Genomic DNA, 27,447 nt, shown 5'->3' on the forward strand with positions numbered 1-27,447 from the left:
CTCTTTTGCCCAGGGCTGTTACAGCTCAACTCATAACTCTGCTGTTAAAAAATTGATCAGCTTTCTTTCTCCAATATTTGGAAAAGGAAAAATAAGATTTACTCTTACTAATTCAAAAGTCTTTATTCTCTTCAACCCTTCTTACTCCAGAAAAAGGTTAAAAGGACTTAATTAAACAGAGAGAGAGACAGTAAGGTAAAATAAACTTTAAAATGAGTGATTTAGGAAATAGGACAAAGCAGGAAAAGACAAGATCATTTCTACACAAGAAACTTCCTTTAGAGAAGTGTCTGTATGAACTAGGTCACAAAGCCTGTCTTTTTTTTTTTTCTTTATATCTATCTATCTATCTATCTATCTATCTATCTAATCTATCTATCTATCTATCTATCTATCTATCTATCTATCTATCTATATATTTTGTTGTTGTTCAGTAAGATTGGCCCTGAGCTAACATCTGTTGCCGATCTTCCTCTTTTTGCTTGAGGAAGATTATCCCTAAGCTACTGTCTGTGTCAATCTTCCTCCATTTTTTATGTGGGATGCTACCACAGCATAACTTGATGAGCGGTGTGTAGATCTGGGCCCAGGATCTGAACCTCCGAACCTCAGGCTGCCAAAGCAGAGCATGCAAACTTAACCACTATGCCACCAGGGTGGCCCCTGTCTTTTTCAAAGTGGTCTTGGAACCCTGTATGTTAGAATCTCTTGAAATGAATCCGAATCCTGGGCTGTGGTAGGGGTGAACAAGGAGGATGGACAACTGGGGTTCTTGCATTTGTTAGAAATTCCAGATGATTCTTATTCTCACTTAAGTTTGAGAATCACATTGCTCTAAATGTTTAGAGCCAATACAAAAAGGGAGACGTGTTTTGTTACATGATTCACAGCATCCCTAAGATAGAAACAAATGCATTGCCCTAGAGAAGCACAAGAATTCCTCCTTCCTAAGACCAAAGAGAATTTCTCTCTGGGTGCTTTGGTGGTAATATAATATCCATTAATATTAATCTTTCCATAGAAAGTTTATTGTAATAATCTAAACTCATAGGTATTGGTTTTGATATCTAGAACAGTTAAGTCATGCCATACAATTTATTTATCCATAGTATAGCAGGAGAGAGAGAAAAAAAAGAATTATCTCTGTACTGCTTACATCTTAGGTGACAGAATAAAGTAAATTACTTTGGCACCTTGTTCACACTAGTGCATTCCAGTTCCTCTGCTCCCTCTTGTTCTACAGGCCCACTCTTTTCATTAGGAGGTGAAATCATCGTTTTGGAGAGTTGAAGAGTGAGCGTATTAGGGAATTTCAAGTATGATCAGTCTGTATGTTATTCTCAGTCTTTGAGAACTGAGCAATCTTGTTGACTTTTACAGCGTCCTGCCCCTCCAGTGTGCCCGCTTCCCCACTCAGTTCTTTGGGCTCAGGAGCACCAGTGGGTGGAGCTGCTTTTCCACTTATCATGGATCCCCTGCATCAGAAACACATCTTACATGCCAGTGTAACCTTCAGGCCAGTGCCGTCTCCTGTGAAAGCAAAATCCAGAATTTCCTTCCTGGCTATAACATCCATCTCCGACACTACAGTTTTTCTAGTCAGTGAACCAAATAGGTGTCTGTCATCCTGATTGTGACTTACAGTCTCTCAGGTCCTTTCCACTTCTTCCTGTGTGTGATCCTTGAGCTGGTTTTAAATGCTCTCACAGACTATACCCTGTGATAACTAGCATCCTAAATTCCCGGCCCCTTTTTATTTTTTTAATCCCAGAATATAAGAACTGGTAATACAGCTAATTGGAATAATCAGTGGATTAACAATTTGGACTGCTGGAGGAGTTAATCACTGCCTTTATGTTCCAACAGCATTTTACTCTTACTGCTCTCACTGAACTTGGCCCATGAGGTGTAGTTTTTAAGTGTTCGGTGGTTTCCTCAGTGGAACGTGAGCCTCTGCCCTCCTCAAACAGTCCCAGATGTCACCTGTGTTTTTATCTCTCACTGTGTCTGGCACAGAGTAAGCCCTGAATAAATGTATTTTAGTTGCGTGTAATTGAGACATTCAGCCATTGTGTACCTTGTTTTCCATGAGAACAGTTATTACTGTTACCGTGTCTAAATATTTGCTGAATTGAATAGATAAACTAGGAATGTATTACAGTGTGTTACTTGTAGTGTTTGGGGGACCAAGAGTTAAAAGACATCAATTATTTCATTTAAGAAAATATCAAGTTTGGCAAAGAAAAAAATAAGTTAAAAATGTCTTTCTCTGAAGACAAACATATTCCTCATGATTATTATTTTGTGTTTGTTTTACTTAAAATAATACTGGATTTAGTTCACAGAGCTGGAGGCTTAAGGTGCCTCAATACAGTATATGGCATGTTCTAATCGACAAAACTTAATACTTTAAGCAAAACTTTCAAATGACATATGCTTATTATAGAAAATTGGGAACACATAAAGAAGAAAAGCCACCTAAATATCACCGCCTAGATATAGTATATCTTAACATTTTGGCGTATTTCTTTGTCTTGTTTTTCTGTGATTAATTTTAATAGTCGAGGTTCTACCCTCTACATAATTTTGCATTTTGCTTTTTTCACTACATCCTGCGTGCTCTCGATCTATTTTCCCAATCTGTGATTCCACAGAGATTCAGAGTTATAAATAATGTACACAAAACTACATATCTTTGCATAATCACAGTTTTGTGTGACCGTGCTCTAAAATGTTGCTTTTATATAGAGTGAAGTTTCTTGCAAACTTTTGCTTACAAACAAACCTTTGAGTTCAGTGCAGCTTAAAATAAATACTGTTTTATTCCCTTTAGATAGTCAGGGCCTATCCAGATAGAAAGCAGTGTTTTTCCTAAAGTAAATGCCATGACCTGCCCTTTTTTCTCACTCAGAGTCTTAAACCTCCTGACAGGAATTTTAAATAGACCATCACCCTTTTTCCTCTTGTTTGCTTTCATGAGGTGTTAGGTTGGAACTAGAGATACAGTAAATGATGGAAAGGTAGACTAGTTTGTATCATTGAGTGAAAAAGCTTGCAAGTCATCTACAGTCATTTTTGATGTTCTCTTCCCCAGCCTTGGGTGTACCTGGGAACTCGAGGCTGGCCGGCGAGGTAGGAAGGAGTGTAGCTGAGTCAGGAGAACATGGGGGTGATGTATGTGTTGAAACTAAACCATTCAAAACATAACCCTCTACCTTTCCCTGTCACCCTGTTCCAGGGACTTTTTTATTTCTATAAATCATTTGGATTGTTTGAATACTTTATTATGAACGTTAATTATTATAATTATTTAAGAGATTAAAATTTAGTCCTCGACATATGAAAAACCACTGAACTATATACACTTTCAAACGGTAAGTTTTAGGGTATATGAATTATACTTCAATATAAATTTTAAAATAAGGCAAAAAAAAAGAAATGGAACGCCATTCTGTCCATTCATTCATTTAAATAAGCATTTACTAAGTGCCAAAAGAAACCAGAAGCCTGCTTTGGCAGTTGCAAAGGTGAATCACACATAGACTGTTCTTTTGGGAGTTTATAGTCGAGGAGAGGAAATACAGTGTGTATTTAAGTAACTCTAACACCAGAGGGAAAGTGGCTTGTATTGTAAGAGAAGTACAAATAAATTGCTGAGCAAAAGCAGAAGCAAAGACTAATGATTCCAGCAGCAAACGGTGAAGAAGGAATTTAGAGGAAAAATATTTGAGTGCTCATTGATTTTTCTATAAATTAATGTGGAATTGATCAGGTAGGTTGGTAGACTGGTGGTTGTGCGATGAGGGAGTACCCCTCTGCTCACACTTTCTCAGTGAATATTAGGCGAGGTTTCAGCTGAGGCTGGATACACTGGGACAGTGGAAAGAAGGGAGCTGCTATGAAATCATCCTTTGGAGAGTTGTAGAGCGTGCGTCTTGGAGAATTTCAGGTGAGGTTTATTTGCGTGTTTTTCTCTAGAACTTTTCAGCTGCTAAGTGTAAATGCAGAGTGGAAGAATAACTGGATATAAGGAAGCAGATTTGGAGTTTATGACATGACTTTGACAAAGGGAAAATAGGCCAAGGAGTCTGAGAATGGTGAAAAGAAAGTGATTTGGGGAAGTAAGTTTCCAAAGCAATGTCAGCATCACCTGGAAACTTATTGGACATGCAAATTCATGGTTCTAGACTTACTGAATCACAAACAGCATGGGGCCCAGTAATCTGTGTCTGAACAGGCCGTCTAAGTGATTCTCTAGCACACCAATACCTGAGATCCACTGGTTGGGAAATCTAAACTACTTAAGACAGTAAGTACACTTATGGGAGAGGGGCAGAAATGAATGACGATGGATAACGAAAAAGAGGTAGACCATATGGCTTAGCATCTTCACGAGAGTGAAGAATTGTGTGAGTGGAGGAATTGAAGTAAGTGAGCCCTGAGGGTAGGCAATGCTGGTCAGAGACTAGGATACCTGAAGGCTTTTAAAAGTAGAACAGTTAAGAGACACAGGAGTTGTATGCATAGTCCGTGTTGATACTATTCTCACGAAGAATCATGACACGGGTAGGAGTGGAGAAGAAAATTGAGAGGCAGGAACTGAAATCGCCATTGAGTGAGGAGTAACCAAAAAGTAGGCCAGCAGCTAAAGAAGGATGATTATAGGTTGGTCTAGCTCATTTCTTTCCCCTTGTCATCCTCTCCCCCACCTCAGGTGTATAGGATGTGAGAGAAAAACAGCCTAGACTCTAGATCCATGCTATAAGCAGGTGGTACCCTCATGTCCAGCCTTAGTGTACAGGGTAAGAGTGTGGGAGGGCTAGGATGAGAGGAAGATTGAGTCAAATTCGTCAATGTCCAGGTTAATGTGGAAGTAAATGACCAGGTGGAAATGGGTGACCTGATAGTCTTGGACTCCTGCTCTTTGCTTGTAAGTAGGGATGTGAGACTTGATGAGACAAGGTGAGAGCTCTTTTATCTGATATAATTAGAATCAGTACTTTTTAGTTAACTGCAAAAGACAGTTGTATGGAAATGATGCATATATACCTTCAACATTTTATTTTTAGTTTTACAATAATTCATCATATCCACTGCTTGAGCTTCCACATGGTTTTCTTGCATCAGCCACACTCAATAGTGTCATCTATGAATTCCAGGTTTAGTTTCTTTCAAATAGGACAAGAACTGAAAGACATTCGAGAAGTAACCTAAGGGCAGAATCTTTCTAGACTTTTAAATTTTAACTCTAATTTTTTATGGTTGTGTTGCCCACACAATTTTTTTTAATCATTTATCTTTATTGACTCTTTTCAAAGCGTACAATTTTGTTTTTAATACAATTCTCTTTTAGTATCTTATATTCTGTTGATTTATGTATTATTTGATTAAATTACATAATTACGACAGGCATAAACAGGTTTGGGAACAAACACATCTGTTTTGATATACATTCAGTTCAACAAATGAGAGATGTGATCCTGCATGAAGTCCCAGATGTTCAGTGTCTTGTGGATGTATGTTTTATAGAAAGAATTAATAGGTTAATTTGGCAAATTGGAGGTCAGATTAGAGAGTTTCTATCACTGTTCTTAGCAATGCATAGACGAAGGTCAATGATCTGGTAGAGGTGGGTGCGATATGTGATTTCTCCTGAGGTTTCTTTCCAGAGGCATGAAACGAGGGTGAGGGCACTGGTTTCTGAGATGGAGGGTGGTGGTTCGTACTGGGAACATTGAGAGTCTGTAGAAATCCCTTTTAACTTCCTTTGGCACATTTTTACTTTGTTCTTTCCAAAAGATTAATAAAATCATTTAAATTATGAAAATTTTTTGTAGTATATTAAATATGATTGATAATTATGCTTCCTGAGGATTACTACAATTTTTAGATCATTGCATGATTTAAGAATAGTATGATATAATTAACTAGTATGTTAGCTCAAAACACATGTATGATATACATGAAATCCTAATTTCTACTTTTCTAACTTTTATTTTTGGCTTTATGGTTTGCATCTAATAATACACGAAGAGGATTTCTCAATGTACAAAATACATAAAATAGATTTGAAATTTTTAATCTTTTTTTAACTATTTTTAAGATTTTTATATTTGAGTGAAACATTTTTCTCTTAAAGTTCATAGTTTACATAGTTATCCATGTTTTTGACAGTTTAAACACTATCCTAATAGGAAAATATAATTTTTTCAATTAAAAGAACATCTTTCATTAGAATGACATTCTTTTTTTTTTTTTTTTAAAGATTGACACCTGAGGTAACATCTATTGCCAATCTTCTTTTTCCTTTTTTTTTTCCTTTCTTCTCTCCAAAGCCCCCCAGTACATTGTTGTATATTCTAGTTGTAGGTCCTTCTGGTTGTGCTATGTGGAACGCCACCTCAGCATGGCCTAATGAGCAGTGCCATGTTCATGCCCAGGATCTGAACCCGCGAAGCCCTGGGGCACCGAAGTGGAGGGCACGAACTTAACCACTTGGCCATGGGCCGGCCCATAGAACGACATTCTAAATCTGTAGAGGGTGTACTTTGGCATATGATGCAAATAAATGTGTTTATAATCCTAGGAACTAAAAGAGTCAAACAACATAACTTAGATAATAGGAATCTTTCAGGGCTTATAGTCAATCAACCATGCTCCATAACTTTCAGTCTTCTCATTTAACTTGATGTTTTCCCAAATATGAACATGACCCGTAAGACTGTTGAGTAAGACCAGGTTCGTAGATGTCTCTATTTGGAGACTATCTGCATCACTGCTAGAACTTTTGTGCCACATGAATTAAAATGATTATGACTAAATTTTATCTGTTAATTTGTCTTATTTTGACTGGCTGTCCATATCAGGAAGAGTGTATTCCATATCTCTTTTATTCATGAAATTAAAGTTTGTAGAATTTCATACCAGAAAGTTTGTCTTTGTTATGAACTGATATGCTTTGTTTTATCAGACAGTTAAAAGTATCATTTACTGTTTTGCCTTGGCTGCCAGGAATTTCAGAGCTAGCTTGTAGTGATCATTCATCCAAAGTTTTTGTATAATTATCTTCATCTTCGCCCTCTGTTACTCTCTTTTATCAGTCTTTAATTTTTGTTTAGCAATTCTGCCATGTATTTTTTATTATAAATATTCCTAATTCCTTTTTGAAAGTTGATGGTAGATAAATTCAATAAATTCAGCAGACGATTATTGAGTACCTACTTCTTGCTGTTAAATTAACTCTATTAGACTGACAATAATGAAAAAAAGGCTATGGCTTTAAGAAGCTGAAAAAAAATAACTTTTTCAGAAATTCCTAGGAAATATCTTGTTCAAATAGGTACATAGTGTGTGTATTTTTATAGGCATATAAAACACTCATGTTTATATACGACCCTGTGGCATAGTGGTTAAGTTCGTCTGCTCTGCTTTGGCAGCCCAGGGTTCACAGGTTCATATCCCAGGCATGGACCTAACACCGTTCATCTAGCCACCCTCTTGACAGTGTCCTACATAAAATAGAGGAATATTGGCACAGATGTTAGCTCAGTGACAATGTTCCTCATCCAAAAAAAAAAAAAGCTCATGTTTATTCTTTCATTGCTAATTAAAAGTCATCATTAGGATAGATTGCCTTTACCAAAACCTACATGTTTTCTAGAGCTGTTTTGTTTTATTCAGATTTAAAATTCAGGATTGAAAGCTGGGTCTCACATAATGTCTGAGGTAACATTGCACATGCAGTTGGACCGTTTCTGTTCTTAGATGTCTGCAGGGAGTTGTGAAGCTGGTCTTCTGTGAGAACACACTGCCTCAGGCCTTTCAGCTTCACTCTGGGGAAAAGATGGTATGTGTGACATGACCAAAGATTGCCCAGGGAATCTTTGAAGAAGAGGATAGTTTGTTTGATAGATATAAAACGATTTTGAAAAGAGAAGGCATTCCTACTTTGAGTCTAAAAGGAAAGAAAGCCTTTTTCAGTTGCTCATATTCTTCTTTTATGAAGAAGACTCTCTTATGCTTTGTGCAACTTTTCAATGAATACCCAGTCCCCTGAAAATTCAAACTAGTGCATAAAGGCTTAGAAGATTATAGATGCAGTAGTAGCCCATTACATAGCTGGTTGGCCAGTAGGATTACTTACAACAACATTGGAATTCACCCATTTTAAAATGTAAATTAAATGTATCTTTTCACCACTCCATGACCTGACTTTTAAAAACTGGGTTTGTGAATTATTCTGACCCAGGTATGTCATCTCCTTCCCTGTGAAACAGGATGTAGTTATTGCCTGAATTTTTCTGGAAGTGATTACCCTTTAAGTAAATGTCCTTGCCTTCATTCCTCACCTTCTCCTTCTAACTGTTGGCCTTTTGCTTATTTTACTGCTTATTAGCACCTTTAGGTGCTAAGCAGAATAATCCCCACGCCCAACGTGTACATTTTGTAATCCCTACAACCTATGAGTGTTACATTACATGGCGAAGGGAAATTGATTGCAGATTACATTAAATCTGCTAATTAATTTACCTTTAAATAAGGAGATTATGCTGGTTACCTGGGCCTGCCCAATGTAATCACAAAAGTCCTTAAATGTAGAAGAGAGAGGCAGAAGGGACATTAGAGTAAAGTGACATGAAAGGAACTTGACTCACCTGTGCTGGCTTTGAAGGCTGAAGAAGGGGCCCCACGTGAGCCGGGGGATGCAGGACACTTCTAAAACCTGGCAAAGGCGAGGAACTCTATTTCCCGGAGCCTCCAGAAAGGGATGTCCTTCTGCCACCTTTGATTTTTGACATCCAGTGAAACCCATGTCAGATTTCTGACCTACAGAATTGTTAGATAATAAATTTGTGTTGATTTAAGCCACTAAGCTTGTGGTAATTTATTATGCAATAAAAACTAAATACAGTTATGCATTGCTTCATGACAAGGATACATTCTGAGAAATGCATCGTTAGTCAATTTCATCGTTGTACGAACATCGTAGGGTGTACTTACACAAAGCTAGATGGTATAGCCTACTGCACACCTAGGCTATATGGTACTAATCTCATGGGACCACTGTCGTGTATGCAGTCTGTCACTGACCACAGCGTCTTTATGTGGCTTATGACTGTACATTTACCAATGTTCGAGAAAGGAAAATGAAGATGAAACTCAAGGCCCTCCATCCAGGAAAAGATTTAGTGTGGGTTGAAGTTGCAAGTCTTGCTGACAGGGAGAAATAAGGCCATCCCTGAATTTCAGCCCTTGCTCTCACTGTTTCCCATTAATACAGAAAATCTACATGTGCCTGTTGCCAGTGTAATGACCTGAAATACACACTTTAAAACAATATACCTTTGTTTCAGTCTGCTTCCAGGCCACCCATGTGGCCATAATTACAGTGATCTTTTCATGGAACAAATTCAATTGTGTTATTTCTCTTTAAAGCCCATTTCATGATTTTCCATTGCCTGGAGAAAAAAGCCCAAACACGCAGCTTGGCAGTCAAGGCCCCTCTACAACAGAAGCTTCTTCTACTGCCTTATGTCAGACTTCTCTCTTCTATGTACCTTATGCTCAGTCAACCTGAGGTACTTACGGTCTGTGAGCCCAGCATAGTATTTTGCACTTTTCTCCTTCGTACATGTCATTTCCTTTACCACCAGTGTCCTGCGAGATCATCAATCACCCCTGCTGGCAAACTGCTGGGAACTGAATTCTTCAAGACTCAACTCAAACATTAAACGTGATGTTCTCTGGAAAATCCTGGAACCTTCCACATCCAATTAAATTGTTTGGTCTGTCCTTTATGCCACATTGTGACTTGTTAACCTTGCAATATCTTGCAATATTAAAATTATTTCTTTCCATTGCATTTTCTTATACTAAATTGTAAGCTTCTTAAGGGCAGCAAGTGGGTCTACTAACAAATTTATGGGATCTTAGTATCTCACATAGCTTATACAGTAGGCACTCAATAAATAAGTATTAAGTGAACAAATGACTATGTTACCTGACCTGGCCAACATTCCATAGAGATGCTATTAGAATGCAGGTTTCTGATTCCCCAGACCAGTCTTTGATTAGACTTTGCCTCTAAAACTTAAGTACCATGAAAGAAATTCTTTTATATACCTAGGGAACATTTTTTATTTTAAATAAAATTCTGACACTGACCAACTATTTTGTTTGGTACCACTCCCTTTTCTGTCCCTTAATTTAACAGTTGTGATTTCATAATTTTATTGTATTTAAAATGAAAACATCAAAATAACCTCTCTATTTTGTTAATTTTTTTCATAGCTCCATTTGGAAGCATTTTGTTGTGCTGTGTATCTGTTTTTATTCTTAAAACATTGAGAAGACTCTGCAATTTAATAGAATAGCATGACAAGTATCAAAATCTTTTGGCTTTAAATATTTGAATTTTCTCTCAGCATTTCTATTTTCTGCTTTTGTAGATTTGATGTTTATGTGAGTTTCTCAGTGGTTGCATATAGGTTTGACCTTGCTGCAAGGGTCTTTATGAAAATGGGATAATGTGTATGGTAGAAATTGGAAACTGTAAGGCACTATTCAGACAGGATGAATTGTTTTCATAGTTTCTATTATTACTTTCCACTCTTGACTGCAAAACATTCACAGTTTTCATGATGATGGGAGTAGTTCCACTGGGAATTACTCTTTTTACAACAGCTGTTAGAATTCAAAATCTTAAAATGGTTGGCATAATTTTTAGTGTGATCGGTAAAACACATCCTTCATGCTGCATACTAATTTATAAGTTTGGTTTACTACTTTAAAAAAGTAAAACTCTTTTTAAGATGAATGTTGGTGTTAATATTTCATGTAAGAGGATCATCATTAATTTAAAAAATAGTAGAAGCCATCGATGAATCCGTGAGACGTAAATATATTTAAAAGATTTTATTTTTGAAATATTATGAAAATATTGATAAATACCCAGAAACTGTAGGTCGTAACTATGGAAATATTCAGTTTGATTGAACACACTGCTTGGGTGCCCACTGTCGGATTTGGGTAAAGCTAACTTGTTTTAGAATGGCTCAAAAAGCTAGGCGAAGCCATGGTTCAGAATGTGTCTTCAGGATTTGAATTCTATCCTATTTCCTAGGTGATTCGCCAGGAGTGTTTGCTTTCTTTATTTGAAGGACAGCTTTAAAGTAATCTTCTGATATAGCTACTGGTATTTTCATGGGAAAAGAAATGTCCTGTGAGAAACCTGTCTTCCTTAAATGTACCAGACATATCTCCCATTGTGCATCAACAAATTGGCATGGGATTATGGTTTTTTAAGAGCCAGTCTCCAGTGAATTCATTTAGAACAAAATAAGTCTACAGAACCCAATCATGCTGATTGTGCTAGATACTTACCTCAGCAAGAGTACACTTTTCTAGGAACCACAAAACCATTCTCAGGTCCATCATGTCAGTGTCTCATCTTCCAAGTAGGATGACATAAATTGGCACATTCTTAGTCCTTATGTCTTCTTTGAAGAGATTCCTTACAGATTTCTGCCATTATATCTCACTTTCCTTGTTATATGCAGCAAGTCTCTTTATCCTTTTAAGTATATAAATTCAGTGTGTGATGACTTCTAATTCATTCCATGGACTTGGAGCTTGTCCTTGATAGTTTTAGTGAAACTACCAGCTGCCACTGTCCCTAGTTGTGGCATACGTTTCACTTTTGAAGACTTCAGCTCTCTGTCCACTTGCTTGAGTGTCTTTTCTTGGTTATACAAAGTTCAAAATAAGTTTATGTGAACACAGTCTCTCTGTTGTGATCCTTTAAACAGTTTGCATGAATTCCCCAGTTAACTTGATGTTACTGCTGCCGCTATTCATGGTCTTTTTTAGGTCGGCTGGGTATTTTTCTATGTGAATAACTGTGTTTCTTTGAATAACCGTCAGCAATGATTGTTTTACTCTTGCCTTGCAGGTACTACAGTGCAACCATTCTGCAGATGTCCGGTGTTGAAGATGACAGACTCGCAATATGGCTGGCTTCAGTTACAGCCTTCACAAACTTCATTTTCACTCTCGTGGGAGTCTGGCTTGTTGAGAAAGTGGGCCGCAGAAAGCTTACCTTCGGTAGTTTAGCAGGTAGGTACCTGGATGAAGAATTTAGTTATCAACTTTTTTCTAATGATGACAGGTTAACCTTCCAAAATGCAATACCAATACCACTCCTGCTGTAGTTTTCTTAGCCAAATAATAGAGTTCCTCTCGACAAAAAGTTTTTTAAAAAGAACTTAATGATGTTATGTATGTAATGAATGATATGTAACTAGAATTGACTAGAAACTAGAATTATAAGAGCAGTTTCAATCTACTGAGGGTAACATTTTGCTGTTATTATTTTGAGTTCTGCCCAGAGGTACAAAAGTGAAAAGAGTAATGATTTTTTGTTCTTCCTTGATTGAAAAACTTAGTATTCATGAACTCACGTTTTAACATATGTTTTATTTTTAAGTTTGGAAGAATATGGAACTAACTTTGGAGGATTTTTTTTTCAAAGCTCTTTCAACAATGGAACATTAGAACCATATAATTTCTTCACAAAACAAAGACAGGCTTGTTTTTTTTTGTATTTGAACCAGGCCTTAATTCTAGGGTAAATTCTGATTGTTTATATTTCCTATGATAGCTAAATAAGATAAAACTTTTCTCACTTTCAAGTATCTTTTGTCTTTAAGTGCTGCCCATTTTTTTTTTATTATTTCCCTGTAACATAAGGGCTCTTTCACTTGACAAAATGAGACCCATCTTTGCCGTTGTCTTCACATGATTACATCATATAATTTTCTAATTTATTTCAAATATACAAGCAGATTCCTACTTATCAATTAGCTGTCTTCTAATGGCTCCTTTATAAGTTTATTTAGAGTAAGAATATGTTTTTCCATTAAAATGTAAAGTTTCCAGGCTGGCATTAACTAAATTCTGTTTTAACCAAATTATACCTAAAACATTGATCTAATAGAACTACTTCAGGCACTTGTCCCAGATTTTGATGAGAAAATACATTCTGAGTTTCATACTCAGTTCTTAAGAACGTGTACTTTCTCCCACCCTTCACTTCGGAAGGAATAGTGGCATGCTTCCACCCTCTGTTCTTGCCTAGGCAGCGGAAGCCCTTGAGTACCAAAGGTAAGCTGAACTGCAGTGTCCACACTGAGGGCAAAGGGAGGGGAAGATTGTCTGATTAAGAGTCAAAGGTAATTCCAACAGCCAAGATTTATAGGGAGGCTGGAGGGTAAGAGAGGGAAGGTGAGGAGCAAGCAAAAGTTTAAAGACCACACGTTTATAAACCTGTTGAAGGAACCAGAAGTGTTTAGCCTGGAAAAAAAGACTCAGTAGACACCTAATAGATATCTTACTCTGGCAGATGGTAAATGTTAGGAGGACATAGATTTTTACTTAATATAAGAAAAATATTCCTAATAGAGCTCTCCAACCATGAATTGTGCTGTTTTATTAGGATGGTAAACTCTGGAAAAAAAAGACAGATGGCCTTCAGGTAGTGATATGCTAAAAATAAATTCCTCCAGTTGGTCGGACCTGACCCCTGAGGTTTAGGTCAACTCTAAGAAGAGGTAATAGCCGCTTTAAAAATTTTTAAGTGGATACCCTTCCTTTTCGGCAGGGCCTCAGTATATTGCTACTTCAAAGGTCTGTTTTTTAAATAGAATTTCAAGTCTTCTTGAATTTGAGATTTGGCTTTTAAGATCTAGGGAAACTGCTGATTTTGAGATCTGGGGAAAACATTTTTGTAGCAGCCTCTGTCCCTTCATTTGTTGTATTCCAATGAGACACTTTCTGATCAGTTCAGCAGGATTTTGAGGCATTCTAGATAGAGCCAGACTGTTTGGGTTGAATTGTGTGACTTTGAGCAAGGTTCCACTTCCTCATCCATAAACAGGAATTAATTATAGTCCCTTCTTCACACAGTTGTAATGAGGGCTAAATACATTTATGCGTGTATAGCATTTAAAACACTGCCTGACACAGATAGTAAGAGTGCCCAGAGCATTTTAGCTGTCACAACGTTATTACTGCCAGAGAGTGATTCTTTGTTGTTTTGGCCATAATGTGAAATCACTTTGCATCATGAGAATCCAGGAACGTTCCTGAACTCTTCTAGCTGGTGTCTTGTTTCACCTCTCAGTGTAGGTCCTCTGCCCCAAGGATTTCCAGAGCCCATCCCTGACTATTAAGAGGAAGTGTTAAGACAATTATTTGGGGGTAAAGACCAAGAGATTTCAGAGACTGCTTCTTATGAGCAACCTATAGGCACTTTTCTTTTCTGCCTTGTTCTCTTTCCAGCCAAAACTACCAACACCCTAGCTCCATCCACTACCAATATCATGCAGTGAGGCCTCCCTCTTAAGAGAGACCTTCCGTCAAGGGGGCATCTGATCTCCTTGTCATGTGGCCAATTAAAGGGATGATGTAGATATTACAGTGGTTTAGGAGGTAGAAGGCCTGGTTTTCTTGATACAGCTCTCCTCTTTTCCTTATACATATAGATATAAATAGTCCTCTTTCTGTAGTTCTGGTTTTTAACTGATTAAATAGAACATACTGACCACCTACAGAAGAAAACTTACTCTTAAAGAACCTTGTTTAGTGTATTAGTATTACTCCAGTGTGACCCACACAGAAGATGTTTATTTCGCTTTCCGTTACCAATTAATTCTGGATTAGTCATTTTTATTTGAATGTTTTTGTTTTATTCCTTTGTGTGTAGGTATATATTTGATAGTCTAATAGTGCTAAGTATTAGAACGCTGTTCTATTTAAAATTTTTTAAATTAGCCTGGAATTTTTAAACTTTTCATTCAGTTTTATTCCCTATTTTCTCTTTTTATTAGGATTTATTTTCTTACATTGGGTTAAAAACAGTGGGAAAACATATCAAAATAATTTTTTGAATAGGTGTTCATTCTTTAAAAATTACTACAAATAAATTGTATTTAGCTAGACCCAGACAAAGAAACTCTTTATACAAAGAAATATAAAATATATAGTCCCTGAATAATTTTAAATGTAGGACATTTTTGTGGTATTCTGACTTTTAATATTTTCAAAGCTTGTTCAGAGAACTGGTCTTTCCTGTAAATATTGTAAATTTAATGACAACCTCTTGATTCTTTTAATAGAAGAAAGTTTATATCTATGTAGCTTTATTGCTTATAAATCAGAAAACCTGAAACATGGGGTTATTTTCCCCCAGTTATTTTGGTAGTGAAATATTTCAGAAAACATCACTCACAAGCCGTCTCCATCAGAATTACCATGAGGTATTTATTTTTAAATGTGGATTCTTGGGCTCTACCCCAGATCTGCTAAATTAGAATCTCTGAAGGTAGGTTCTGAAGCAAATGCACTGTAAGCATGTTCCCCAGGTGATATTTTCACACATATAGTGTGCTCTGTTAGGGTCATGGGAAGGGAAATTAGTTTTTTCTGAGTATTCAGTAATAATCTAACCCCTGCACCAGGTAGTTAATGTAACATTACATCAGACATTTTTGAGAATGCCACTTATCCAACACACTTCACTTCCTGTGGAGAACATCTTTGTTAGGGAAATTATATCAGAATTCCAAAATGTAACAGTATACTTGGTTAAGAGAGACCCTTTTCTTGAAATATAAAGAATGTGCAAAAACTGCCCAGGACACTGGAGGAGTTCCTTTCATCCAAGGTCTTGTTGTATTGGACTCGAATCTAGGTGGCAGTCATGATTCATCTGACAGTAACTACAATTATTTTGAATAATAACAAGTGACTGATAAAATATCTGTAACTTGTTAAATGAAAGGAGATAGGTAATTCAAGTAGTTTTAAGTTTTAAAGGTATGTGAGTGTGTGACAGAACTAAGTGATCTTTTAAAATTTATTTCATAAAGTCGTGTAAGATACCTTTGCCTTCTCTTAAGAAATTTATCATCTCATAAGGGTTTTGACCCTGTCTGCTCATCATAATCACCTGTGCAGCTGTTTAAAACGCAGATATCTGATCCCCAGAGACTGATTCAGAGGTTGAGGTCCATCCCAAGCATTTGCTTCCCGTAGGAAGCCGGGATGGAGAAACACTGCTAGATGTAATAAAGAAGGTCAGGGTATAAATACTGATTTTTAACAGATTTCCAAAAAAAATGTGTTAAAATAAAAATAAATTTGTGCTTAAGAAGGGTAAACCTTCAGCTCTTTAGGAATTTTGTGTATCCAGAATGGTCCATTCCCCATATTTTGCAGGTGGGTTGGATGTTTCTAGATGTGGATGCAAGGGTCCTATTGCCCGTACTGCAGAACTCTCAGCTAGGGTATGTGTACCACACAACCCCTTGACCTCAACTGCATAGTCTTAAGACTTAGGACTATTGTTTTGTTTTGTTTTCTTCAAAAATAGCTGATATTGCAAAAATCTGTGGTACTATGATTCATCCATTCAACTGGTACTTATTGGGATCTGCTGTATGCCAGGCATTAGGATTGGACATATGTATGTGCTAGATATACCATCTTAGAGTTTATATTTTATCAAGCAGACAGGTTATTTAATAAGTGTTATGAAGGAAGAGTATCATCTTTCCTTCTCTTCTTAAAGTATCAAGGTTTCCTGGTTGAAAAAAGTCTTCTCTGTCCCATGACAATATGCTGTGGAAGTAATTCGGGAAAATCCTGAGAGACTCAGGTTCTTTGATAGACAGATTAACAGTAAAATTCATGGTTTGTTTTGTTTGAGGAGAGAGGGATGGTTTTCATAACAGACCTAATATATCTCCTCTCTTCCTGAGAGACAGATCTCTTTTCTGTTTCCCAATTAAGGGCTTGATAATCCTTTGAGAAAAGTAATGCCTCAAACTATTGCTATTTCTGGTTTGAATTTTAAGCCAACAAGGGGAAAACAAACGGTGATTTTAGGTTCATGGCTTTTTTGACCCAGTACAGCAAAATAAACTTCTGATTTTCCCTTCAAGCCTCCCCTTCCTTGAACTTTTTTCTACAATATTGAAAGTATGCTGCTACTAATGATAATGATAGTTCAATAACTAATATTTTATAGCATTACAAAAATCTTTCAGATACATTATGATATTTAAAATTCACTACAATTCTGCCAGGTGAATATTTTCACAAAGCCCCATTTTATAGAAGACAAAACTGAATTTTGGAAATGTTGTGTGCCTTGCCCAAGAGCAGAGTCAAGAAACAGCAAAGCTAGAACTTAGCCACTGTGCTTATCTTGACACGTCCCCTATAGCCTAAGCAGCACCACCTCGACTGTTACAGGATCCGTTGCACTTCCCCAGTGCTGCCCACACTTCTTCTCTTATCCATTCTTTTAGTAGTATTTTTGGTTATATCTTAAATTACCTCCCAGTTTAATAACTTTACAGTACATAAATGACCTCCTTATATTCCATGTTTTAAATATACTGCCCCCTTCAAATACATTGTACAAATTAACGCAGCCATATTTTCCTTGTCCATTCTTCCCATGACCCTTTTTGTTTATCCTCACAATGGCTGGAACAATAGTCAGAAATTTGAAAACTTTGTTATTTACCATCAGGATGTTTCTCAGGGACTCAAAAATGAACTTTTTCAGCGATATACATAATCACTATTCCTATACCCTAAGATCAAAGACAAAAATTCCTCTTCCAAGTACTAACAGGAAAGACGAACCCAGTCACACATCACTTCGCAACAGGGATACGTTGTGAGAAAAGTGTTGTTAGGTGATTTTGTCATTGTGCAATCATCATAAAGTATTCTTACACAAACTCTAACCCTGTTCCTGACCCTGACCCCAGTCCCAACCCAACTACACATCTAGGCTGTATGGTACTAATCTTATGGGACCACTGACTTATGTATGGTGTGTCATTGACCAAAATGTCATTCGCATTATGCAGAGCATGATTGTACAATGTTATATCATTTCTGGCATCTTAAAGTCTTCAAAAAGAAAATGCTACTCTTTAGTAAGAAATGCTCTTTCAACTCCTTTTGAAATATTTAGTTTGTCACTTTTTAGTTTACTGATTTGGGTCTTACATGATGAAATGCCATTAGAACAATTTTCTTAGCAATGAAAGGAACACTTGGTGTAAATCTGTTGCCTTCCGTACTTCCTGACATATTAGGCACTCAATAACGTTGGTTACATTAATTGATTTTGAGATCGTCAGCAATACAAGGCGGTTTGTTTTTTTGTTTTTAGGAAATCATTACCAATCTACTGCTTGGCTAGCAAGTGTTTTTGTTTTGAATCTCACTCTTGTCATGACTCACAGTGAATGTGCTAGTGAGTTTTTCTGATAATTTGTGTATATATATTGGGAGCATTTTTTTAATCCAATAAAGATAGATCAAGGTATTTTTCAGAGATTTGTCTTGCCAAACCCAGTCTGCTTTGGAAGAATGTTGTCAACTATTCTCTGATGTAAAACTTTTTTTTGTTTGTTTTAGGTACCACCATAGCACTCATTATTCTTGCTTTGGGATTTCTGCTATCAGCCCAGGTTTCCCCACCCATCACTTTTAAACCGATAGCTCCATCAGGTCAGAATGCTACGTGCACAAGATACAGGTGAGATTTCATTATGATCTCCTTCGTAACCTAACTCCAGTAACTTTTTTATTTGCTTTTAACTTTTCTACAATTTGAGAGATGAGTAGGAGCTTGTTTATGAAGGGAGGTAAGAAAGTGGAAAAGGTGGTAGAGAGGGACTGCCAGGAAGAGGAACAGTATGTGCAAAGAGATGGGGGTGAAAGTGCTCAAGGAAAAATGAGTTGTTCGACACAATTTTGGTCATGTTTCTCTGGAAATTAAAAGTAGGGATTATTATGGAATCTAAGCAGAAATGGCTGTAAAACTATTTTAGATCATATATAACTCAGTGACAGCTGCATTCCATGTGAAATAAATGACTTTAATCAGTAAGTAAACTTTTTCATGAAGTACATGTCTGATATAGTTGATTATCATCTGGATATTCTATTAATTAATTAATAATTCTATTAATTGATCTTCTCTGAGTTCCATAGGTATCTCTTCATTCACTTAAGCAGAAAAGAAAGTTTCTTCTCACTGCTAGGGTTCTTCAGAGGATAAGAAAGTAGAAAGAGGTGGTAGAAGAGAGTAAAATGTGTTCTAGGGGCCAACTGCAAGTTCAAGAGCTTGTTCAGTGTAATGCCATACACACCGTGTGAGAGGTGGATGGAGACATGGATGAATGGGAAGACAGATGGACTGGAGAATGCAGAAAGGAATTAGTTAAAGATTTCATGACTGAACAGATCAGTTCATATATTTGGTAGCAGTTTCCAAGTTTCTTACTTCATTTTAGTGGTTGAAAAGGCTAGAAACCCTCTTAAAACATATGGACAGAACAAAACCTAGCTTTAAAAACAAAAAATTATATTCTTCCAGCATCAATTAGATGGACACAAGTCTGAAATCAGTGGGTAAATGATGTTATTAATTTATTAATAGGTAAATGGTTTATTAATTTTTAGTCAGATACTTCTATATGAAATTAAAACATTACATTGATAAACTAAATTCTACTTGGAGCTTCTTATTGAGCTTGTATTTATGGTGGCTTCTCATTACAACAATGAGGAAGATATATATTATGATGCCTTCCCGGCCCCAAATTGTGATATCCACTTGCCATTGGAAATGAGCAGTTATAGCTCCTCCTTTCTCTTGCTAATGAATAAGATTTATTTATTTTATTTATTTATTGGCCCACTGATTTTTTTATAGTCTTTATCTTGTTTTAAAGAATACTTAAATATATCTTAATAAAAGAAGTTAACCTTAGCTTAGACTATTTCTGGATGGAATGATCTTTACTTTCTTTGGACATCCCACCTCAACTGCTAGAAAGATGGTAGGGCCATTGCCAGAATTATGCGTGCTCTACTTTTGTTTTTCTTGATGGATATTTTAAGTAAAATGTTTTTAACAGTTACCTCTAAAAAATTATTTAAAAAATTGCTCTTTGAGCAATATAGAATACTCTCTAGATCTGATGTCTGACTTAACAGTTTAGATTCAGAATAAGACTGATGTAGTATTGGGTCAGCTAAAGGCAGAAAGTCAGCCAGAGAGTATGAAAAAAAAATTTTTTTGAACTTTTGACACTGGAAAGGTATGACTAAGTTTTTAATGATTCACGTAATGAAATAATCTTCCTGACATTGACTTTTAAAGTTTAAATTAAAATATTTATTGCCCTAGTGTAGCTCATTGCACAGCCATTTATGATCATCAATCTATTAATCCTCCTGATCCTTCTAAGTTATTATCACCTACCTAATATTTCAATATAAAATTGTAATGGAATGAGAGAAGTGGTACAGTCTAATTGTATTTTTATCAAAAAAAATGGGCAGCAATTTTTGAAAAGAGAACCAAATTTTAGATGTCCTTTGCAAGTCAATAAGAATGCAAAACAATTATTTATTGTGTGCCTTCTTTCAAGTAACATATTAGGCTTTGTGGGAATTTGACGGTAAGTATTTATAGTCTGAGTAATTTTATAAAATATACCTGCAGTCCCCTTGCTATTTTTCTTGTTAAAACTATCCATGCACGTTTCCTCTTCCATTAAGATAAGCATGCAAAAGTCCTGTTTATAGTACCTTAAAATGAGTAATGTTCGTACTGTAAATGGAGGTGATATGCTTTCCCCATGGAATGATCCATATAGGAAAATTGAGCAAATACAACATTTAAAAAGGGAGTTGGTTTAATATCTATCTTAAGAACATTGTATACTATTGTTAGGAGTGTAAATTTTTCTCCATTTTGGAAAGTAATGTAGTTCTGCCCAATAAAAGTTAAATTCCTTTGCCCATTGACTCAGCACTTCCACTTACAGAAATCTTTAGACTAAAGTGATGAATATGTAATCCATTCTGACTAGAGTAGCGGAGAAGATTTGAGAAAGTGAATGGTTCAAGAACAATGGTTCTTTATTTTAATTCAGTAAGTATTGATTGTATAGCAGGCACTATTGTAGATTAGGGCCCAAAATACTGTAGGTTGGGGTCACAAAAGACTTTGAACCCAAGAGATTGACTACCCTAAATAATTTTCAGTGAGAACTTCCCCTTTTTAGAATATTTTTTTAATTGATGATGTTTTATTCCAAGGCCTGGTTAGATTTTTATGAACTGAATTTATGAAAGAACGTCTTTCAGATCTGCTCTTTTTAGCAGATAAAATTGGACAAAGATAAGGATGGATAAAAGTTGCTATAGAAAATGTGCAGCCACCTGAATAAAAGCTGTCACAAGGTACCAACTGTGGCTAGGAGAAATAACTCTAGTGTGGGTATCATCTGAATAATATATCTGTATAAGAATATACACACTCATACTCCTAATATCACTTTCAGCCCCACGTTCTCAAATTACTGATGTACTATCCCTTTTGTATCCAATTAAACATATTTTCTTATGAAAGCTATCCAAGCTTTGAGGATTCAAACCTTTCCTAGGTAACGCTTCCCTCAAATCCTTGACATTTTATTATTTAGAAATGTGATCTTAGTATATGTAAATTACTACCCTAAAACCTTTCAAAGTAAACAGATATTTCTTAAAGTTTACAGTTGTAGAATTTCAAGGTACCCTTGCCCTAGGGTTTTCATCTCATCTCATTCATTCATGCATGCATGCATGCAGTTAAAAATATTTATGGAGCACCCACTCACAGGATTGTAGTAAAAATGAATTAATGTATGCAAAGCACATAAAACAGTGCTTGGCACATAATAAGCACTCAATAAATATTATAGTCATTGTTTTAATCAATAAAGCCTATAGTAAGAGATGACATTGGGATGATGGGTAGAAGTCTTTCCCATCTTTGGAGAAGACTACCCTGAGGATAAGATGTTTGAACTGAGCTCTGAAATGGGGAGAAGAGTGTACCAGGCAGAAGAGACAGCAGGTGCAAAGACTGTGCAAGGCAGTAAGGAACTTGGCAAGTGCAAGGAACTGAGAGAAGGCTGATGGCTTAGAGAAGAATAAGAGAAGGCTGGTAAGGGAGGCCAGAGCCAGATCATGCAGAACCTCAGAGGTCATGGTCTTCAGTCCAGGAATATGAACCCATGGGGAGTTTTAAGCAAAATAGTGACTTGACCAGATTTTCTATTCTGAACTTTCTCTCTGGGGTGGGGGTTCACACAGGGCACATGCTGATGCAGGGAGACTGGTTATTAGAGCTTCTATGAGAGAGATGATGGTTGCCTGGACTAAGGTGGTGATATTGGAGAAGAACAGGTAGGCAGATTCTAGATATGTTTAAGAGAGACAAGTCATTGGGAATTAAAAATAAGTAATTGATTAACTATGAGCAACCAGGTAGCATAGATCATGGAAATGAAATGGGGTAACTGAATGAGGCCATTACTACATTTTAGTAGGAATTGACAAAAGGGACTGTGCCTCTAATTCATTGCTCTTTTTCCTATTACTATTTCTCAATTTAGAGTCTTACCTAGAATCATCTGAGGAGGTACCTAAACCTCCATCCCACTCCCACAGATCTGCCTTACCAGGACAGTGGAGAGTAGGTTAGAAACGCGCCTCCAGGTGATTCCAGTCCATCTTCCATTTAAGAACTACTACCACAATGCTTCAGTTTGTTTTTAACTGCCAGCTTCCTTTCATTTCTTTTTTTTTTCTTCTTGAGCATTGTTAAACCAAGAGTTCAAAAATAATCAATGTGGTTCTTTTTCTGTAGAGTAATAATTTCACGTTTTCCTCTCCAGATGAAGTTTCCAGACATCCAAATCCACAAACTGTTGCTTCGTCTTTAGACTTCCTTATGGCAGTGACACTAGTTTTACGGAACTGTATACACCTAGCTAATTAAAGTTAGTCCCTTCAGAGTTCATTTACAATAAAAATAATTTTGCATTCACTGCATTTTTCTCCTTTTGCTAATCTTGTGTGATTTAGCACACATCATTGGCATTGGCACTGTAAGGCTGTTAGATTCCATCATAAAACTTTGATGCAACCTTAGAAATGTACAGAAACCCTGTTAGCTCCTGTTTTTTCCTAGTATTTGGCCTCCTGCTGACTGATAATGTGTTTATTTCTAGTAATTCTTAGCAATTTGATGATGAATGTAGTATTACTCTGTGAGTGAAACTTTCCGTTTTTGTCGAATTTTGTTTGCCACTTTCTGATTTCCTTTAAAATTAACCTCTTTTAATTTTTTTTGGCCAGATAGTATAGGCTAATATGCCTTGTGTTTAGTATTAATAAAACAACAGAAGAAAATATATCTGTTAAATCATATCCACAGACCTATTTCAGATGAAGATAAACGTACATAAATTTGGAGAAAGGGAAAATGAGAGTTCAAACAAAAAGCCCACAGAACCTTATCATGTTCCCTTATCTCCAAATAAGAGATGTACATGTCTTTTGCAAGCACTTAAATAGCCAGTGCTGAATTTAACACCTGGATAGGAGGATGGTGGAAGAGATTCTCGGAGAAAGTTGGCCACTTCTGGGGCATATTCACTGAGTACTTCATGACCTTTTTCTCTTGATGCGTGGGCTTTTGGCCAAGGGCCTGCAAAGCCCCTACAGTGGCAAGATCCCCGACTCAAACTTTGTTTTCCACAGTCAAGAAGTACTTCTTGGGAAGCCTGAACAACAAAAAGGAGGGCTTCAGTTTAGGTGTGCAAAGAGTGGGGGAAGGGCATTCCAAGAAGAGGGAACATCATGTGTACAGGACCTAAGCAAGGAGTATGGCTTCTTCAAGGAACTTACCAATGAGCCTGGGTCATAGCAAGCAAGCAAGAGAATGGCACAAAGATAGACTGGATGGCAGGCCAGTGACAGACGATGCCAAGACCTCAAAACTGAGAATTTTGGACATCATCTTAGAATATTGAGAAGCCTTGAAAGGGTGATAAAATGAGAATGACAATCAGACTTCTGTTTTTAAAGGATTACTCTGGATGCAGAGTGGAGAATTGATTAGAGAAGGACGAAGGATGATGAAGGGAGATCAGTAAAAGAACTCAGCAGCCTAGGCAAGAGGAAATAATGCATCTTTGCCAGTGGCAGTGGAGATAGACTCAAGAATTTTGGGTGAGGAGTGACAGAGCTGAGTGATTGCATGGTTGACATACAAGAACAAATGCTTTACACATAGTTAGGAGAGCACTCAGGTAGGAGGAGTCCAGGGATCTGAAACCTCACTGTAGACCACTTCTTAGAAACACAATTCCAGAGGTATAAATGGGGAGACCCTTTCCTTTGCTTTCCAGTTAAATACAGAAATCACATAATAGGAATAATACTTAATATTTGCTGTCACTTATACTCTTGTTTGAAATGCCGTTTTCATTCCAACTTGAACTCAAAAGACTTTTGAGCAAAGCTCCTCTGAACTTATCTATTTAGGTCTGAAGTAACATAAAAAGATAAAGGGAAAAACGTGTATCTCTGATAACCCATAAGGACCTGTATTCTCATTCTAGAACTCTGGTCATTGCAATGAATAAATAAAATCAACCTGGAGTTTTGTTCATATTTCAAGTCAATCTACTTCAGAATATCATCCCTATTTTGTTCTATGTAAACAAAAGGAATATATTATCCAGTACTGTGATAGCAGTGGATGATAATCATAACCACGGGTGTATTTCTTTATAATAAAGGCCTAGAAAACTTTACAGATAATAAGTAATAAATAAAATTCCTAAAAAAACTTAACTGTTCTCTTATTAAGTTTAAATAAATTGAAGATCACCTTCTTGTAAATCATGATATTGAATGAATGATGAAAGCAGCTTAGATATTAACATTTAAACGTTCCGATTTGTTAAATTACAGGGTTTTCCATCGCATTGTAAAAGCATGTTACATAGCCCCTGGTATGCTTTCCCTGCCTGAGTGGTTGAAAAATACCTATTGCTGTAGACCAACATTTTGATTTATTTTTAACACAAAGCATAGCAACCTGGTTAAAAGAATCTGTTCGGTGAAAGTAACTTTAGAAAATATTATTTTGGTTGGCTGGGTGGTTGAGTGAGTAGATGCATAGATGGATGGATGGATGGTTTTGAAAAAAGAAGGTAGATGGTGCTGACTAGGAAATTTTAGTGTAATTTTTATCCTAGAACTTTGCTGCTAGAAGAGAGTTGATGAGTTAGGACGTTTCCAAGACTTTCTTTCTTCAGTGCTTGGCCTTTACTTCTAGTCGTGGCTAGAGCATGACTAGTGGTACCTTTTGTAGGCATGCCAGCACATGTAGCACTTTAGGCTTGAAGAACTCTGGGCATGCAACAAGTCATGGGTTGCTCAGGTAATGCTTTAGTGAATTTTTTATATTGTTGCATGGTATTAACAAAAGACTATTTTCTTAATATTAATAAGTAATAAAACAAGATAGCATGACACATGCCTCTTGGATTATAACATCCAGGTTATATGGTGAATAAATTGAAAGACTAGAAAAATGAAAGCACGTAACCTAAACAATCTGGTTTTGGAAGCAGACAATCAGCAATTGATTGTGTGTGATTCTACACAGTTTAACCAATCAAAGAATACAGCACTTTAGGAAAAAATATTTATACACATTTGTAGTCAGTTCATTCTTCTCATAAACATTTTTGAGAGCTGCTGTGGGTCAGGGGATATTGAGATTAGAGGAAGAAAAAGAAGCCTATTCCACATGGAGCTCACAGCTAGGAGGGAGAAAGATAGAGATAAATAATTGCAGAGCAGTGTGATAGAGGCTGATAAATGTATCAGAGCATGCCCTGGAATAATTTATTTCTCCTGGGGCCATCACAGAAGGCTTCACACATGAGGGTTCTTAACCTTCACATTGTTCTGGACCCCTTCTTAGAGTGTTGTTTTTACCTGCATTAAATAAATTATATAGGAGTACAAAGGAAATCAATTATGTTGAAATCTGCTTGCCAAAATATTTTTTTTTAAATAAACTTGTTATATAGTAATGTCCGTACTTCTTTATTAACATAACAGATCTAGCTGCAGGGTTCATACCATAGTTTCAAAACCATGCTGAATATAAAGAGTATTTTGAGATTTCTCCAACTACTATAATGGGATATGAAAATATGTGATTTCTATTGTTGTCAGTAGTTTATCGCCTACATTCATAATCGAAGGAAATGCTAAATTTCAGTAAAAGGTTAATGAAATACAAATATAATTTTTTTCTCATCCAAGTTTATGGGTTTGACGTTCAGAAGCCCTCACAAAGAAGTGAGGTTGATCCAATTCTTCAAGGGTGAGTAGGAGCTTCTCAGACCAGTGAAAGTGGACAAGCATCCCAGGGCATGAGAGCAACCTGTGCAAAGACAGAGACGTTGGAACAGATTTGCTCTTCAGGGAATTATAAAGTTGATACTGCTGGAGAAAGGGGTACCAGTGGCGAGATGAGGCAGAGGGAAAGGCAGGGCCTTAAATACTAGGTCAAGACGGTGGTGGAGGGAAACCATTCCACAGCATCAGGCAGGGGAGTAACATGGTCAAATCTGAGCTTTATGAAGAGTTTTCTGCATGAATTTTGGGATGTATGTTGGAGGGAGCCAGTATATATTTGGCAGCCCCAGAGAAAGATAAGGAGAGTCTGAAGTTGTTGCGTAACGTGAGCTTGGGACGAAGCTATCTGTGGAGGTATGATTAGGGGTAGACTGGTTAAATGTTAAAGGGAAAGAATGAGGGAAAAGGGGTTTGGGCAGGTCAGTTTTATGGATATTCAGTGGGGGTTAAGCAACTCCAGATGATAAACCTGGGAAGATAGATGGACCATAATTCCAGGCCTGCTTTTTATTTTAAAATATTAATAGTTTCTGTTGGTTAATTCCTTACTGTATGCAGGCGTTGTTGGATATCATCTCATCCTTAAACCTCCCTAAGAGGAAGATGCTGTTATTATCTAATTTTATGGATAAGAAAATAAGGCTCAGAGGGTTTATGTAACTTGCCTAGAGTGGTGTAACTGGCAAGTTGCGGAGCCATTTTGTTCTCTCCACCAACACCCCCCTTAGTCAAACTAATGGCTTTTCTTTGAGTGTGTGTCAATATTACAGATTCTTTGAGCAGTGTTCTAAAGAGACTCCAAGTATCAATTACCTAAAAAGCAAAGGGAAGAGTTTTAAGTTCCACATGTTTAAATGCCAGTTATTTAAATACTAAGTTTTATTTTGTTTTGTTTTTTGAGGAAGATTAGCCCTGAGCTAACATCCATGCCCATCTTCCTCTACTTTATGTGTGGGCTGCCTGCCACAGCATGGCTTGCCAAGCCATGCTTGGGTCTGTGCCGGAGATCTGAACCAGCAAACCCCAGGCCGCCGAAGCGGAGCATGTGAACTTAACCACTACACCACCAGGCCAGCC

At 36.8% G+C, this 27,447-nt stretch overlaps 1 protein-coding gene across 2 annotated transcripts in view; it reads left to right on the top strand.

Moving 5' to 3' along the window:
• The window catches only part of SLC2A13 (solute carrier family 2 member 13), a 273,017-nt gene that overhangs the window by 210,704 nt on the left and 34,866 nt on the right, over positions 1-27,447 (top strand). For both annotated transcript variants that reach the window (XM_046681222.1, XM_046681213.1), the window contains exons 5-6: positions 11,951-12,114; positions 18,499-18,619. In XM_046681222.1, the coding sequence (XP_046537178.1) occupies positions 11,951-12,114; positions 18,499-18,619 (285 nt within the window). The remainder of the gene's footprint in view (positions 1-11,950; positions 12,115-18,498; positions 18,620-27,447) is intronic.

The sequence above is a fragment of the Equus quagga genome, chromosome 1 (genome assembly GCF_021613505.1).
Source record: "Equus quagga isolate Etosha38 chromosome 1, UCLA_HA_Equagga_1.0, whole genome shotgun sequence".
Classification (NCBI taxonomy): domain Eukaryota; kingdom Metazoa; phylum Chordata; class Mammalia; order Perissodactyla; family Equidae; genus Equus; species Equus quagga.